The 17,015-nt window shown below is 42.1% G+C and overlaps 1 protein-coding gene across 2 annotated transcripts in view; it reads left to right on the top strand.

Annotated features, from left to right (window-relative positions):
• agla (amylo-alpha-1, 6-glucosidase, 4-alpha-glucanotransferase a) overlaps positions 1-17,015 on the top strand; it is an 86,984-nt gene that overhangs the window by 26,509 nt on the left and 43,460 nt on the right. For both annotated transcript variants that reach the window (XM_039607812.1, XM_039607813.1), the window contains exons 17-27: positions 293-443; positions 1,241-1,365; positions 1,458-1,570; positions 2,393-2,527; positions 2,932-3,062; positions 3,166-3,302; positions 4,245-4,378; positions 4,518-4,693; positions 4,764-4,866; positions 4,968-5,091; positions 5,463-5,564. In XM_039607812.1, coding sequence (XP_039463746.1) covers positions 293-443; positions 1,241-1,365; positions 1,458-1,570; positions 2,393-2,527; positions 2,932-3,062; positions 3,166-3,302; positions 4,245-4,378; positions 4,518-4,693; positions 4,764-4,866; positions 4,968-5,091; positions 5,463-5,564 — 1,431 coding nt within the window. The remainder of the gene's footprint in view (positions 1-292; positions 444-1,240; positions 1,366-1,457; positions 1,571-2,392; positions 2,528-2,931; positions 3,063-3,165; positions 3,303-4,244; positions 4,379-4,517; positions 4,694-4,763; positions 4,867-4,967; positions 5,092-5,462; positions 5,565-17,015) is intronic.

Here is a 17,015-nt window from a genome sequence, read left to right as displayed (position 1 = left end):
AATGCCTAACCCTGACCTAAACCTAACCATACCCTAATTGTAACCCTGACACTAAAACCACATTTTGAGCCTCAAAAATGGCTTTAAATGCCTTCACATTTGTGAGGACCGGTGAGTGTGTCCTCACAAGCGACTGTTGGTTCTCATAAGTATAGTAGAATGCAGATTTCGGTCCTCACAAAGATAGCTAGACAGGAACACACACAGAGGAAGTGCTTTCTTTGCTAAAGGCGACGTCTTCGTCTTCGATGCTCCACCTTTTGGTACAGTTTGTCCAACTCCTCCTGTCCAGGTGTACGTGGACCAGGTGGATGCAGACATCGTTGCAGTGACTCGTCACTGTCCCAGCACCCACCAGTCTGTGGTAACCGTGAGCAGGACCGCCTTCTGGGACCCCAAAACTCACCAGTACAGCACCAGTGTCCCGCCCATGTTCATTCCTGGTACAACAACATCATTACTGTGATTTTGAATCTTAGTGCCGCTGTTCACACTGACCACACTTGTTTTTTTTTTTATTAATTATTTTCATTGATTTATGTTTTTTCGATTGTCGGATGTGAATAAACACGTCTGACTAATCTTATCATTGCATTTGGGAACAAGTACGCTCCTCATTCAGATCAGGTACTGCTAGCAGACCCGGGTGCACGTTCATGCTTTGCAGCATCTCTTTATTCACGTTGCTGTGCACACTCGGTTGCAGCGCTGCTGCTGCCAGCCACACACATCAACAACAACATGATAGGAGCCCGTTCAGTCTTGTAACCCAGCGAGGCGTGATTGCAGATGCCCTGCAGGTGCGTTCGGCTACCCTGCAGCGGTGCCGCCGACCACGCCCCGCCACAGTACTAAATATGTGAAAAGATGCAAATGATAAAATCCTGGTTTAAAAACGCTGTCCTGGGTCAGTCGGCTCTCTGAAACGTTTCTCCACCAGCTCAGATATGGTCCCACACTGACACAGCTTCAACATCTGCATCAAAACATGAAATTCTCTCTGCGTCTCATGGGAACTGGTTGAACCCAGAGTCTCAGTCCTGTTTAGAGACATGAGGACCAGCTCATAATTACTTGATATTGACTTTTACTTATTGTTTTCAGTGTATTTTGAGGACACATTTTCTACATAAAGGCAGTGCATATGGTGTGTGTATGTTACCTGGCAAAGTCAGATCTGGAAAATTTGTCACAACATGTTAGGTGTACCTTTACACGTGCCACCTTTTCCCTCTCCCAGGGAAGATAGAGGAGGTGGTGTTGGAGGCAAGGATGGTGGAAAGGAGCGCAGGGAAATATAAGAAGGATGAGAACTATATCAACGGCATGCCAGAATACACAGTGGAAATTAAAGAGCACATCTCGGTGAGCGCTGTCAGCATCGTGTTTAACACAGGTGTGTTTCTGAGCGTTAGTGGCAGACGGACGGTGTTAAACTGGTTCTGCTGTGTGCACAGCTGGATGAGAGTACAGTAATGAAGAAAGCTGGAGTGACGTCAAAAGGGCGTTCAGAGTTTGTGCACGAGATCACCTTCCAGAAGCTGACACCTGGCAGCATCATCGCCTTCAGGTAACACAAACGTCACGCATGATTTTGTGTTGTGGTCACTTTTCAGACTCACGTTTCTAGGGCTGCACAATTAATCGTTAGAAAATCGCGATCTCAATTCATACTTATGTGGGATCTCATTTCCAAATGACAACGATTTAAAAAAAAAAAAAAAAGATGACGATTGTACTGCATTTTGATCCGGGACATAATCTGCATGAAAACAAGCGCTCACTCTTCCTGCGCAACAAATGACAAGGGTGGAGCCTTATACCACGTGATACCGAAGCCAGCTGGTTGCTAAAATTGGCAGGGATAAAACAACGGAGAACACGTCAGGGATGACGAGAAAGTGACAGGAGAAAATCCGTCCCGGTCAACCACCCAAACATCAATAACGGGAACCTTATACAGCGCTTCCCCATACCCGTCGAACTCCCGCAGGCACAAAAAAATTACGGAGGCTATCCCTTATCACCTGGCTAAAGATATGGCTCCCATCAACACTGTGAAACGAGGGATTTAGGAAAATAATAAACACCCTAGACAAACGCTACACAGTGCCGTCCCGCAACTATTTTTCAAATGTTGCACTACCTGCTCTGTACACGCAGTGTCAAGCAACGGTGGAGACGGAATTACACGCAGTACAACATTTTGCCGCAACCACAAAATGTGAGACATTTATTGTTTTTATCTTCAGTCTCAACTGTTACGAAGTTGATGTGCAGTTAATAAGTGCAATAAATATTTATACTGGAAAAGAAAATCGTGAGAGAATTGTGATCTCGTTTTATGCAAAATCGTGCAGCCCTACACGTTTCTCTTTTCTCTCCTTCTCAGGGTCAGTTTGGACCCCAAAGCCCAGAAGATGGTGGGACTGCTGAGGTACTATCTGTCCCAGTTCAGCCCAAAGTACAGGAGAGGCAGTGTAGCAGATGAAAACCCACCAGACGCACTGAAGAAGCCCCTGGCACAGTGAGCGCACCACATACTCAACATAGGCCTTTTTAGTTTGTGGTACGGATTAAATGGAGCTTCTTAGTAAACGTGTCTCGCTAAGATGAGATGCAACGGTACAAGCTCCAGTGTAAGCTCTGAAAGGTGAAGCTAGTATATCAGAGACACAGATATGCAGAGTACTTCATTCTATTAAGGAGTACAGTGTTTACATACTCTGTACCCGTACACAGACCCAAAAATTGAGCGTTTTTGTCGTCATAGCTTGATGAATATAATTGGATACCAGCTGTCATGAGCTCCAAGAGGATGGTGTAAATGCTTTTAGCTTTAGGTGAGGTGCAGTCAGGAGTAGTTTGAACGAGCAGCACAATGGAGACTGATGGCCTGTATCAGCTTCTTATTGAAACTGTGTTTAACAGGCTCATGTCTAAGCTGACACTGGCAGACATGAATGTCCTGCTGTTTCGCTGCGACACGGAGGAAAAAGAGGAAGGTGGAGGCTGTTACAGTATCCCAGGCTGGGAAACTCTCAAATACGCAGGACTTCAGGGTAATTTTATGTTCTTCAGTCCAGTTTGTACTTCATAGAGGATGGAGACGGTGTTTTGAAAAGAGACCAAATCAGTGTTACTAAAGTGTTGCTGTGTTTGCAGGTCTGATGTCTGTGTTTGCTGATGTTCGTCCCAACAACGACCTGGGCCATCCTTTGTGTGCCAACCTCAGAGAGGGAGACTGGCTCATAGACTTCGTCGCCAATAGGCTGATGCACAGGGAGGGGCCGCTGGCAGAGGTGAGACTGGGACTGGTTTAAGGCTCCTGTTTGTAATGACCTCTTACCACCACAGGGCACCCCACACAGGTCGGCTTCTGGGTTTGAATTTTCTGTGTGCAGTTTTCACATTCTTCCTGTTTCTGTTGGTCCCTGTACTCCAGAGACCCTGTGGGAGGGAATCACCACTAATGTTCATTTAGATAACGATGAAGTACTCAGTGTGCTGAAGGACTGGAGCAGTTGTGTTGAGAACAAACATGACAGAAAACAATGAATGGATGAAATGTATTTGAGACTTTAATCACTGAATAAAAACAAGATGAAAATAAAGGAGGGTGTGTGGAAGTGATCCACCCCCAGGAAACAATTACAACTAGCTGCCATGCTGTTTCTCATGAACAGCATGGCATCCCATAAAGTCTGTACTGCAGAAGAAGAGAAGAGTGCATACAGACTCTTTGTAAACTGTGTCACTGTCACCGGTAAAAACATGACAAACTTTATACTCTCCAACAATCTCATGATATTTAGTCGGCTAACACTAAAATAATTTAAAAGCCTAAGCTGACTAAAGCTCAATGAAATCCACATTAGCACTAGAGGAAAAGTCTGCAACATGACTGACACAGAAACACAGAGTTATGTATCTCCTTAAATTGTGCTACAAAAGCCTAAAATCACAGGCTGTTAGCTACAAAGCGCTAAAGCTACAAAGCGCTAATGCTACCGAGTCATTTGCTCAGGCCCATGTGTGACCCAGCTGACTGAGACACAAGCTTAGATATTTCTGTCCCTGCCTTGGACCATACCTGACCCCGTGTGGGAGCTTTGCATGGTTTGTTTCAGGCAGGTGCTGCTGAGCCTTCCTGCGTCTCCTTCATATACTCGTTCTTCCTCAAACACTGCTGCTTGTTTCTGTCAGACACAAGTTTTCATCTCTGCAGCTCTGTGTGTCTGCAGGTGGGTCACTGGTTGGTAGCCATGTTTAATTTCCTCAAACACATCCCACGCTACCTCATCCCCTGCTACTTTGATGCCATCCTAGTTTCCACCTACACCACAGCCCTCGATGCCACCTACAAACTCATGTCCAGGTAGGCTCTGCTCGTGTCTGTCGACACAGCAGATCTCTGTTTGTTGTACTGAAATGTTAGTGTACAGCTCATCTTCATCTCTGTGTCCGGTTCGCTGCGGTCGAGCGATGATGCGTACCTGTCTTCTGTCTGAAAACAGCTTTGTCCAGAACGGATCTACCTTTGTTCGTCACCTGGCGCTCGGTTCGGTTCAGATGTGCAGCGTTGGACGCTTTCCTGCTCTGCCTCCTGTTTCTGCTCAATTAGACGACGTCCCGTACCGCATCAGTCCGATCACGGGCCAGAAGGAGCAGTACTGCGTCTCGCTGGCTGCAGGTAACTGTCACACACATCTGATGCTGTGTTTCCTGATAAAATGCTGTTTTAAGTCACATCTCTTCGCCAGGTCTTCCTCATTTCTCTGCGGGGATTTTCCGTTGCTGGGGCAGAGACACCTTCATCGCTCTCAGAGGACTGCTGCTCCTCACTGGGAGACACGTCGAGGCTCGGTGCGTGACCCTGTGCACCTCATCTGATTCTCGTGACACATGAGTGTATTAGTTACATTAGATTTCCTTACAAACTAAATTCCTTATCATGGTCTCCATAGCAACATCATCCTGGCCTTTGCAGGGACCTTGCGCCACGGTTTGATCCCCAACCTGCTGGGGGAGGGTCGATGTGCCAGATACAACTGCAGGGACGCTGTGTGGTGGTGGCTGCAGTGCATCCAGGTGGGAGCTGCTGTGAAGTGACTTCACAGGTGTAATTAAACTATAAACAAGAGAGAGCAGAGGGCGGGGGCACGGCGCAGAGGGCGGGGGCACGGCGCAGAGGGCGGGGGCACGGCGCAGAGGGCGGGGGCACGGCGCAGAGGGCGGGGCGAGGCGAGGGAACGGCGCAGAGAGCGAGGGCACGGCGAGACTGAAGTACTTCCTCACGTTCAGCCATTTGGAGGACTTAAAAACTTCATGTATGGAACAGTACTGAAACTCCTTCAGTGAGACGGGAGTTCAATGATGCTAAATGTCAATGTTTAACTTTCAGGCTGCTCATTAAATCTGTGTTTAAACAAACACCTTTGTACGTACGTGCTTCTGTTCAGGACTACACTACCCAGGTTCCCAGAGGGCATGAAATCCTTAGCTGCCCTGTCACACGCATGTACCCCACTGATGACTGCGAGCCTTGTAAACCTGGAGAGGTGGTACGTACACACACACACACACACACACACACACACACACACACACACGACTTTCAGAATTTGGATCCAGGAGCTCAGGCTGGAGCGCACCCCTGGCCCTTCAGCCAGTATTAGTCTCTCTACATTACAGAGGGGGGGACACGTATAGAGGACTCTGCAAATGTCTAATTTCTTTATATTTCAGCTTCTTGTGATTTTTTTTTTTTTTTTTTTTTTTTTTACTGCTCTTGAGGAATAGGAAAGATGCCAAAGTGACAGTTTGAAATAATAATGATAATACATTTTATTTAAAAGCGCCTTTCAAAACACTCAAGGACACTGTACAGAACAAATAAGACAAGCATAAAAACAGGAAATGAACACAATAAAAGGCACAAACGAGTATTTTTGCACCAATTAAAAACACACAGGCCGAAAAGGTGACACATCCTTCCCTCCCCATCTCCAGCTGCCTCCCTCTTCCCGCTCCACCACAATCACCCACACATGGAGGGCCTTGGGGTAAAGGTGTGTCACCAGGGTGCAGAGGAGGCATCCCCCCCTCTGTCCCCTTCTGGCTGCCTGTGCCTCAATTTTATCCCACAACTTAGACATTCACATTACTCACACTCTCATAACACATACATATAGGACCTTGGGGGTGGGCACGCTACACGGAATCCAAAAGACCATCAGGGTGTATGACCTCACCCCTCGCGTCGTTGCCCACCTCTCAATTTTAAATACACGTAGACATTGAGGATTATCAGGAGGGGCTATGCGCTTACCTGCTGCTCTCTGGCAGGTAGCTCCATGCCCTCCTGGGTTTTAAATGCACCTTAGAACACACATGCATCAACACTACATATGAGCGGGTGGAGGGAGGTTTGGAGTCTTCTCACTCCCCCGTTCTCTGTTGCCTGTTGGGGCGGGGGGGGCTGGGAGGAGGAGTTGGCCGTCCGACTGGGGTCTGGAATGTGGGGCCTCCCTGCTGCTGCGGAGTCAGGGCAGTCTGCTTCTCTCCACCACAGGGAAAAGGGTAACACTACCTGGGTCTGGGTGCAGTTTCCCCCTCCAGGGGCAAGGGTACCTAGACCCGGTTCTTAGAGTACACTTGGGGAGTGTGATTGTGTGTACAGTGTCTCTCTATGTCTGTCTCCACGTTGGGTGAGTGTTGAGTAATTGCATATGAGAGCATGAGGGTGGGAATGGATGTTTGTATCTGTGTGTGCCTGTATGTCTGTGTCTATATGTCAGGTCGGGTATCAGACTCTCTGGGGACATCTCAGGCCCTCCAAGGTTTGGAGGCCTATCTCGGCACAGACCTTGGCACAGACCTTTTTAGCGCAACGTTCTGCGTCTTTGCCTCTTTTCTGCAGAAATTCTGCTGATTCATCTCTTTTCTGCAAAATTTTCAGCCTTTTCACCTCTTATCAGCACAATTCTCAGCAGCTTCTGCTCATTTCAGCAAAATTGTCAGTCTCTCCACCTCTTCGTTTGGAGAATGAGTTTGGCTTAGTGAGATTAGTGGCTGTCTTGAGACCAGGAGTGCTGGGTTCGAATCCTGCTCAGGGCGACATTGTTTTTTCACCACCATGCAACTTTTCATCGTTTTCAGCTTTTCAGCAGACAGCTTCAGCGTTAAGGCATCCACACAGCATTTTTGCAGGAAATGCAAATTTTTCTAGTTTTTCTAGTTATGTGTGCCTATGCCAAGAGGCACACATATTACTATTCGTCGGATTTATTATGTGTGCCTATGCCAAGAGGCACACATATTACTATTCGTCAGATTTATTGTGTGGATGCCCTTAAAGGGCTTCCACACTATTGAGTTCCTGTTTCTCTTTATTCTTTATCTTTATACTTTATTATTGTGTGGATGCCCTAAAAGGGCTTCCACACTATTGAGTTCCTGTTTCTCTTTATTCTTTATTATTATTGTGTGGATGCCCTAAAGGGCTTCCACACTATTGAGTTCCTGTTTCTCTTTATTCTTTATTATTGTGTGGATGCCCTAAAAGGGCTTCCACACTATTGAATCCTGTTTCTCTTTATTCTTTATTGTGTGGATGCCCCAAAGGGCTTCCACACTATTGAGTCCTGTTTCTCTTTATTGTGTGGATGCCTAAAGGGCTTCCACACAATTATTTTCCTGTTTCTCTTTATTGTGTGGATGCCTAAAAGGGCTTCCACACTATTGATTCCTGTTTCTCTTTATTGTGTGGATGCTGGAGGCATCCACACTATTGAGTTCCTGTTTCTCTTTATTGTGTGGATGCTGGAGGCATCCACACTATTGAGTTCCTGTTTCTCTTTATTCTTTATTATTATTCTTAGGACTTCCGTCGTTTTTAGCGTGGATCTACTTCCACAATTTTCAGCCGATTTTCACCGTTCAAATTTTAAACTATTCTGCTATTTCTGCTAATGATGGCTATATCTTTTGGTATTTTATACTGTTATACTTTTTTAAAATATTAAGCTTTTTCCTTTAATTTGTCCCATTGAAATGAATGGGAAACTTCCATAATTCTGCTAAAACTTGCTTGTTTTTTGAAACTTAACTACTTTGTCATATTTTCACGTAGAACAACCATTCAAACTTTAAAATGTTCTCAAATTATTGGGCTATTCAGGAATAAATCAGCTTTTTCAAATCTTTTACCGTTTTATTTTTATCCTCTTAAAGTTTTGAGTTGCAAAATTGTGATTTTTCAGAAAATACATGCGTTGTTATGGTTGCTATGCACTTGGCTTCCAGTGTGCCACTGAAGGTTTTGCAGTCTTCTCTTCATGTCCGAACAACTTCTTGCTACTTGCTCAATTTTCACTCAACTTCCACAAATTATACATCAAAACGTAGGTATTTTTGCTGGCTTTCAGAAAATGTCACCATCATTGTTGTGAGATTTATAGAATTTTGGCAAATCTCCTCAGACCAACACAAAGTCTCAAAATCCCCATAGAAAGTCAATGGAGAGCTTGTTCAAAATCACAGCTTGATTTCTGTAATGAGAGGCATATTCGAATCGTCATATCTCCTTAACGAGCGAAGTTAAAACATGAGGCTTGTCCCAGTATATCTTCAGACACTCCTGACACTCACAATTCAAAATTTCTTTCTCACCTATTACCGTTCTGAAATGAGTTAGACTTGTTTGAGGGTAGGAAATTAGTCCTTCGCTCAGATTTCTTCAGATTTCAAACTCTGGAAATGATCCACTTTTTCTCTCGTCATATCTTTTTAATGGATATCAACAGAGACCTGAAAATTTCAAGGTTGTTCACCAAAGCCTGCTGTCTCTTACGGTGAAAAAATGATATTGATACTCCAAATAGATTTAGAGTTAGAAAGCGTTGTTTGAGGGCAAGTCAAGGCAGTTTTGCTTTGCTCTACTCAGTTATGGTGCATTACAAGTCAAATATCTTTAATAATTCATATTTTAATGATAAATTGTCAACACTTTAAGATTCCCTGATCTCTTCTGAACAAAAGCGGTGTAAGAATGACCGTTCTAGCCCCTCTGGTTAGGAAATTATGGCCATTTGTTTGAGAGGAATCCTCACTATGAGAAATTCACTGCAGAAATCCTGTCTCTGTGCTCTGTGTGTGTGTGTAAGCGGCTGCACCTGTTTTGGCGGGAAAAAGTATACAGCCTCTCTGATTGGTGGATTCAAATTCAGCAGCTCCCAGGCTGCTTGACTGAGCTAGAAACTTACTTCTCTCTCCTGTGTGTGTGTGTGTGTGTGTGTGTGTGTGTGTGTGTGTGTGTGTGTGTGTGTGTGAGAGAGAGAGAGAGAGAGAGAGGCTTGTTATGGGATGATCTCATTGTAAGATTTAAATTCAATATATTTAGACTGGTTGACTGAATTGAATCTTGTGTGTGTGTGTGTGTGTGTGTGTGTGTGTGTGTGTGTGTGTGTGTGTGTGTGTGTGACAGAGAGAGAGAGAGAGAGAAGGCTTGTTATGGGATGATCTCATTGTAAGATTTAAATTCAATATATTTAGACTGGTTGACTGAATTGGATCTTGTGTGTGTGTGTGTGTGTGTGTGTGTGTGTGAGAGAGAGAGAGAGAGAGAGAGAGAAAGCCTTTTATGGGATGATCTCATTGTAAGATTTAAATTCAATATATTTAGACTGGTTGACTGAATTGGATCTTGTGTGTGTGCGTGTGTGTGTGTGACAGAGAGAGAGAGAGAGAGAGAGAAAGCCTTTTTATGGGATGATCTCATTGTAAGATTCAAAATCAATATATTTAGACTGGTTGACTGAAATGGATCTTGTGTGTGTGTGTGTGTGTGTGTGTGTGTGACAGAGAGAGAGAGAGAGAGAGAGAGAGAAAGCCTTTTTATGGGATGATCTCATTGTAAGATTTAAATTCAATATATTTAGACTGGTTGACTGAATTGGATCTTGTGTGTGTGTGTGTGTGTGTGTGACAGAGAGAGAGAGAGAGAGAGAGAGAGAAAGCTTTTTATGGGATGATCTCATTGTAAGATTCAAAATCAATGTATTTAGACTGGTTGACTGAATTGGATCTTGTGTGTGTGTGTGTGTGTGTGTGTGTGTGTGTGTGTGTGTGTGTGTGTGTGTGTGTGTGTGTGTGTGTGAGAGAGAGAGAGAGAGGAGAGAGAGAGAGAGAGAGAGAGAGAGAGCCTTTTATGGGATGATCTCATTGTAAGATTCAAAATCAATATATTTAGACTGGTTGACTGAATTGGATCTTGTGTGTGTGTGTGTGTGTGTGTGTGTGTGTGTGTGTGTGTGTGACAGAGAGAGAGAGAGAGAGAGAGACAGAAAGCCTTTTTATGGGATGATCTCATTGTAAGATTTAAATTCAATATAGTTAGACTGGTTGACTAAATTTGATCCTGTGTGTGTCTGTCTGTGCATGTGTGTTACCATATGTGTACATATTTGTGGTTGTGTGACTGTTATACTTTTTTTGCTGGTTTTTTTTTTTTAACAATTACATTTGAGGGACCCTTAGCATGTTCAGGATTTTTCAGCTGTCCATTTTGCTTTTCCAATTTTTCTATTTAGGTTATTAGTATTGTGCTAAGTCATAGCATTTCTGCTGCTTTCCAGTATTTGTGCTAAATACAGCATTTCTGCTAAATCATACTATTTCTTCTATTTCATCAGATTTGTGCTAAATATAGTGTTTCTGCTACAAAATAGTATTTCTGCCAAATATAGTATTTTTGATTAATTATAGTTTTCTACCAAATCATAGTACAGTTTTACTGCTTTTTATATGGCTTCTAAGACAACCAATCATATCCGAGGGCTTGCACATTCAAATTTGCATATTGTTGCCTTCATGGCTTCCCAGCCAGCCAATCATATCTTAGGCCTTGCACATTCAAATTTGCATATTGGGGCAATCATGGCTTCTAAGACAACCAATCATCTATGTCATATATCTATGATATTTCATATTTTTATTTTAAATGGTCAACATTTCAAGATTCTCCCATGTCTTCTGAACACAACGGTCTAAGAATGACCGTTTTAGCCCTCTGGTTAGGAAGTTATGGCTGTTTGTTTGAGGGGAGTCCTCACTATGAGAAATAGACTGCAAAAATCCTGTCTCTCTCTGTGCTGCATGTGTAAAGCCTGCACTTGGTGCACCAGTTTTGGCAGAAAAAGCACACAACCTCTCTGATTGGTGGATTCAAATTGAGAAGCTCACAGCTGTTTGACTGACCTAGAAACATGCTGTTAACAGCCCCTGTTCACTTGCTGATGCTATGTGTGTGTGTGTGTGTGTGTGTGTGTGAGTGTGTGTGTGTGTGTGTGTGTGTGTGTGTGAGAGAGAGAGAGAGAGAGACACACACAAAGCCCTTTTTAGGGCAGCATCTCATTGTTGGATAAAAATATAATATATTCAGACTGGTTGACTGGCATAGACCCTGTGTGTGTGTGTCTCTCTCTGTACATTTGTGTATCCATATTTGATTTTGTGCGTATTTGTTGATTTGTGTATCCATATTTAATTTTGTGTGTATCTGTTGGCTGTTCTTATTTGTATTTCTAAATGTATTTTTATTTTATTTTTCACAGGTGAACAAAAATTAGTTTTGAGCAAACTTAACCATGTTCCTTTTTATTCAGCTTGTCATTTTACCTTTCCAATATTTTCACTTAAGTTATTACTATTCTGCTAAATCATAGTATCTGTTCTAAATCATTGTTATTGAGCTATATTGCAGGATTTCTGCTAAATCATAGTATTTCTACTATATTATATTTTTCTTTCTAAATATATCATTTCTGCTATAGAGTAGTATTTCTGTAATGTTTAAGAATGTTTGGCTAAATATATTCTTTCTGTTATCTTATACTATTTCTCCGAAATTCTTGTATTTTTGGGAAGTTATCGTGTTTCTGGTAAGTTACAATATTTCTGCTAAGTTCTGCTATGCTATTGTATTTCTGCCAAGTATTATGTTTCCTCTAAGATATTGCAGTTCTGCTAAGTTACTACATTTTAGCAACGTTCCTTTGCTTCTGCAAAGTTTTCACAAATTCTGCAACTTTTCAGCTTTTTCAGCTAGTTTCAGCTGACAGCTTCAGCGTTCCAGCATCCACACTGCATTTTCGCAGGAAATGCAAATTTTTCTAGTTCTTTATTATTATTCTTGTTTCTTCCATTACACTTTTTCTAGCCGTGGATCTACTTCCACAATTTTCAACAATTTTCACCGTTCAAATTTTAAACTATTCTGCTATTTCTGCTAATGATGGCTATATCTTTTGGTATTTTATACTGTTATACTTTTTAAAATATTAAGCTTTTTCCTTTAATTTGTCCCATTGAAATGAATGGGAAACTTCCGCAATTCTGCTAAAACTTGCTTGTTTTTGAAACTTAACTACTTTGTCATATTTTCACGTAGAACAACCATTCAAACTTTAAAATGTTCTCAAATTATTGGGCTATTCAGGAATAAATCAGCTTTTTCAAATCTTTTACCGTTTTATTTTTATCCCTCTTAAAGTTTTGAGTTGCAAAATTGTGATTTTTCAGAAAATACATGCGTTGTTATGGTTGCTATGCACTTGGCTTCCAGTGTGCCACTGAAGGTTTTGCAGTCTTCTCTTCATGTCCGAACAACTTCTTGCTACTTGCTCAATTTTCACTCAACTTCCACAAATTATACATCAAAACGTAGGTATTTTTGCTGGCTTTCAGAAAATGTCACCATCATTGTTGTGAGATTTATAGAATTTTGGCAAATCTCCTCAGACCAACACAAAGTCTCAAAAATCCCCATAGAAAGTCAATGGAGAGCTTGTTCAAAATCACAGCTTGATTTCTGTAATGAGAGGCATATTCGAATCGTCATATCTCCTTAACGAAGCGAAGTTAAAACATGAGGCTTGTCCCAGTATATCTTCAGACACTCCTGACACTCACAATTCAAGAATTTCTTTCTCACCTATTACCGTTCTGAAATGAGTTAGACTTGTTTGAGGGTAGGAAATTCGTCCTTCGCTCAGATTTCTTCAGATTTCAAACTCTGGAAATGATCCACTTTTTTCTCTCGTCATATCTTTTTAATGGATATCAACAGAGACCTGAAAATTTCCATGACTGTTCACCAAAGCCTGCTGTCTCTTACGGTGAAAGAATGATATCGATACTCCAAATAGATTTAGAGTTAGAAAGCGTTGTTTGAGGGGAAGTCAAGGCAGTTTTTGTTGCGCCTCTACTCAGTTATGGTGCATTACAAGTCAAATATCTTCAATAATTCATATTTTAATGATAAATTGTCAACACTGTAAGATTCCCCCATCTCTTCTGAACAAAACGGTGTAAGAATGACCGTTCTAGCCCCTCTGATTTAGAAATTATGGCCATTTGTTTGAGAGGAATCCTCACTATGAGAAATTCACTGCAGAAATCCTGTCTCTGTGCTCTGTGTGTGTAAAAACGGCTGCACCTGTTTTGGCGGGAAAAAGTACACAGCCTCTCTGATTGGTGGATTCAAATTTAGCAGCTCCCAGGCTGCTTGAATGACCTAGCAAGTTGCTCCTCTCTCCCTGTGTGTGTGTGTGTGTGTGTGTGTGTGTGTGTGTGTGTGTGTGTGTGTGACAGAGAGAGAGAAAGAGAGGCGAGACAGAGTTTTTATGGGAGCATCTTATTGTATGATTTAAATTCAATATATTTAGACTGGTTGACTGAATTGGATCCTGTGTGTCTCTCTGTGCATGTGTGTTTCCATATGTTTCCATATTTGTGATTGTGTGACTGTTACACTTTTTTTGCTGAGTTTTTTTTTCATTTAACAAGTACATTTGAAGGACCCTTAGCATGTTCAGCATTTTTCAGCTGTCCATTTTGCTTTCCAATTTTTCTGTTTAAGTTATTACTATTGTGCTGAATCATACTATTTCTGCTATTTTATAAGATTTGTGCTAAATATAGTATTTCTGCCCAATATAGTATTTCTGATTAATTATAGTTTTTCTACCAAATCATAGTCAGTATTTTTGCTTTTTATACCATTTTATAGGATATTTATATTGCTTAATATAGTATTTCTGCTTTTTATAGGATTTGTGCTTAATACAGTATTTCTGCTAAATGTAGTATTTATGCTTAATCACACTATTACTATATATTTCTGCCAGCTTCCCAGCCAGCCAATCATATCTGAGGTCTGCCGTTTCTTCTCTCGTCATATCTCAGCGACGGATGTACAAAGAGCAATGAAAATCGCAGTCAAAGTACACCAAAGTCCGCTGATTCACCCAGTACAAGAATTATGCTTCTAGTCCACCTAGTTTTGAGTTACATGACGTTTTGTAACTCCAAAAAACGGCGCTCTTTGCCTCTCACCACGATCTAATTCTGACTGCTCATCACCCTGTTTCCCAAGAGCTCACTGTCTTTCCCAGTGGCGCAGCTGGTAATGACAAAGGGCTGCTACCCAGAGGTCGTGGGTTCAACTCCACCTTGCACAACATGTTTTTTTTGCCTACACAAATTAATACACTATCACAGACCACTAATTCATATTCATCATTTATTACAATTCTGAAAACTTTTTACCAGCTTTTCTAATATGGACCTCAGATTCTTCTTAACACTCCATGGCACAAATACTCTTCCCTTTAGGCTCTGTGAATGTGTGTGTGTATCAATATTTCTCCCATTTTAAAGTATTACTCCTCCATAATTGGTTTCTGTTAAATCAGAGTACTTTTACTACATCTTAGTACTTCTGCTCAATCATAGTATTTCTGCTAAATCATAGTATTTTGCCAAATCATGGTTTTTGTGCCAAATCATCAGAATCGTGTTTATTGGCCAAGTATATGTGCATACAAATACAAGGAATTTGGTTCCGGTAGATGGTGGCTCTCGATCACAGCAATGTAAATCTCACACACACACACACACACACACACACACACACACACACACACACACACACACACACACACACACGTATCTATATATACATTACACATGCATGCACATACATACACAAAGCTGTGTAAACCAACTATAAATAACTAATCTAAACGTATATACATAAAATACAGAAATGAAATGAGGTGGAATGAATACTACACAATGTACATAAGGTGCAGTTGCAGTCTGGCAGTGGGAGCAGTGTGACAGTTCAACTGTTTAGAAGGGAGATGGCGAGGGAAAGAAACTGTTCCTGTGTTGGGTGGTCCTGGTCTGCAGGCTTCTGTACCGTCTGCCAGAGGGCAGCAGATCAAAAGTCTGTGTCCAGGGTGTGAGGGGTCTGTGATGATTTTCCCTGCCCGTTTCCTGGTTCTTGAGAGGTACAGATCCTGGATGGAGGGCAGGGGGCGCTGATGATCCTTTCTGCTGCCCGTACAGTCCGCTGCAGTCTGCACCTGTCCTGTTTAGTGGCTGCACCATACCAGACTGTGATGGAGGAGCACAGGACAGACTCAATGACTGCAGTGTAGAACTGGATCAGCAGCTCCTGTGGAAGACTGTACTTCCCAGTTGTCTCAGGAAGTACATCCTCTGCTGGGTCTTTTGAGGATGGAGTTGATGTTGGTCTCCCACTTCAGGTCCTGGGAGATGGTGGTACCCAGCAACTTGAAGATCCCCACAGTCGACACAGGGCTGTCTGATATGATGAGGGGGGGCAGAGTTGAGGATGTCTCCTGAAGTCCACTGTCATCTCTACAGTTTTAAGAGTGTTCAGCTCCAGATTGTGCTGACTGCACCAGAGTACCAGCCGCTCAACTCATCATAACATTTGTGTTATGTTATAGTATTACTACTAAGTGGAGGAATTTCTAAAATGTTACAGTATATGTGCTGATTACAGTATTTCTGTATAATAGAATTTTGGCAAATCTCCTCACACCAACACCAAGTCTGAAAACTGCATAGAAAGTCAATGGAGAGCTTGTTCAAAATCACCGCTGGATTTCTCTAATGAGAGGCATTTTCAAATCGTCATATCTCCTTAACGCAGCAAAGTTAAGACATGCTCAGCCAGTATGAGGCTTGTGCCAATATATTTTCAGACACTCCTGACGCTCACAATTCAAAATTTCTTTCTCACCTATTACCATTTGGCCATGAATTGGGTTTGTTTGAGGGTAGGAAATTCATCCCTCGCTCAGATTTCTTCAGATTTCAAACTCTGGAAATGAGGCACTTTTTTTCTCGTCATATCTTTTGATGGATTTCCACACAGACCTGAAAATTTCCATGACTGTTCACCAAAGCCTGCTGTCTCTTTCGGTGTAATAATGATATCGATAATCCAAATAGATTTAGAGTTAGAAAGCATTGTTTGAGGGCAAGTCAAGGCAGTTTTGCTTTGCCTCTACTCAGTTATGGTGCATTAGAAGTCAAATATCTTCAATAATTCACATTTTAATGATAAATTGTCAACACTTTAAGATTCCCCATCTCTTCTGAACAAAACGGTGTGAGAATGACTGTTCTAGCCCCTCACGGTTAGGAAATTATATTATAGCCATTTGTTTGAGGGGAGTCCTGACTATGAAAAATAGACAGCACAAATCCTGTCTCTGTGCTGCATGTGTGTAAAAGAGGTGCACCTGTATTGGCGGGAAAACTACACAGCCTGTCTGATTGGTGGATTCAAATTTAGCAGCTCCCATGCTGCTTGACTGACCTAGAAAATACTTGCTTGGCTCTGTGTGTGTGTGTGTGTGTGTGTGTGTGTGTGTGTGTGTGTGTGTGTGTGTGAGAGAGAGAGAGAGAGGGAGAGAGAGAGAGTTTTATGGGAGCATCTTATTGTATGATTTAAATTCAATATATTTAGACTGGTTGACTGAATTTGATCCTGTGTGTCTCTCTGTGCTTGTGTGTTTCCATATGTGTCCATATTTGTGATTGCGTGACTGTTATACTTTTTTTTGCTGATTTTTTTTTTCATTTAACAATCACATTTGAGGGACCCTTAGCATGTTCAGCATTTTTCAGCTGTT

The sequence above is a fragment of the Oreochromis aureus genome, unplaced genomic scaffold (genome assembly GCF_013358895.1).
Source record: "Oreochromis aureus strain Israel breed Guangdong unplaced genomic scaffold, ZZ_aureus HiC_scaffold_54, whole genome shotgun sequence".
NCBI lineage: Eukaryota > Metazoa > Chordata > Actinopteri > Cichliformes > Cichlidae > Oreochromis > Oreochromis aureus.
Note: the sequence above shows the minus strand (reverse complement) of the source record. Positions and strands in the feature narration are given on the sequence as shown.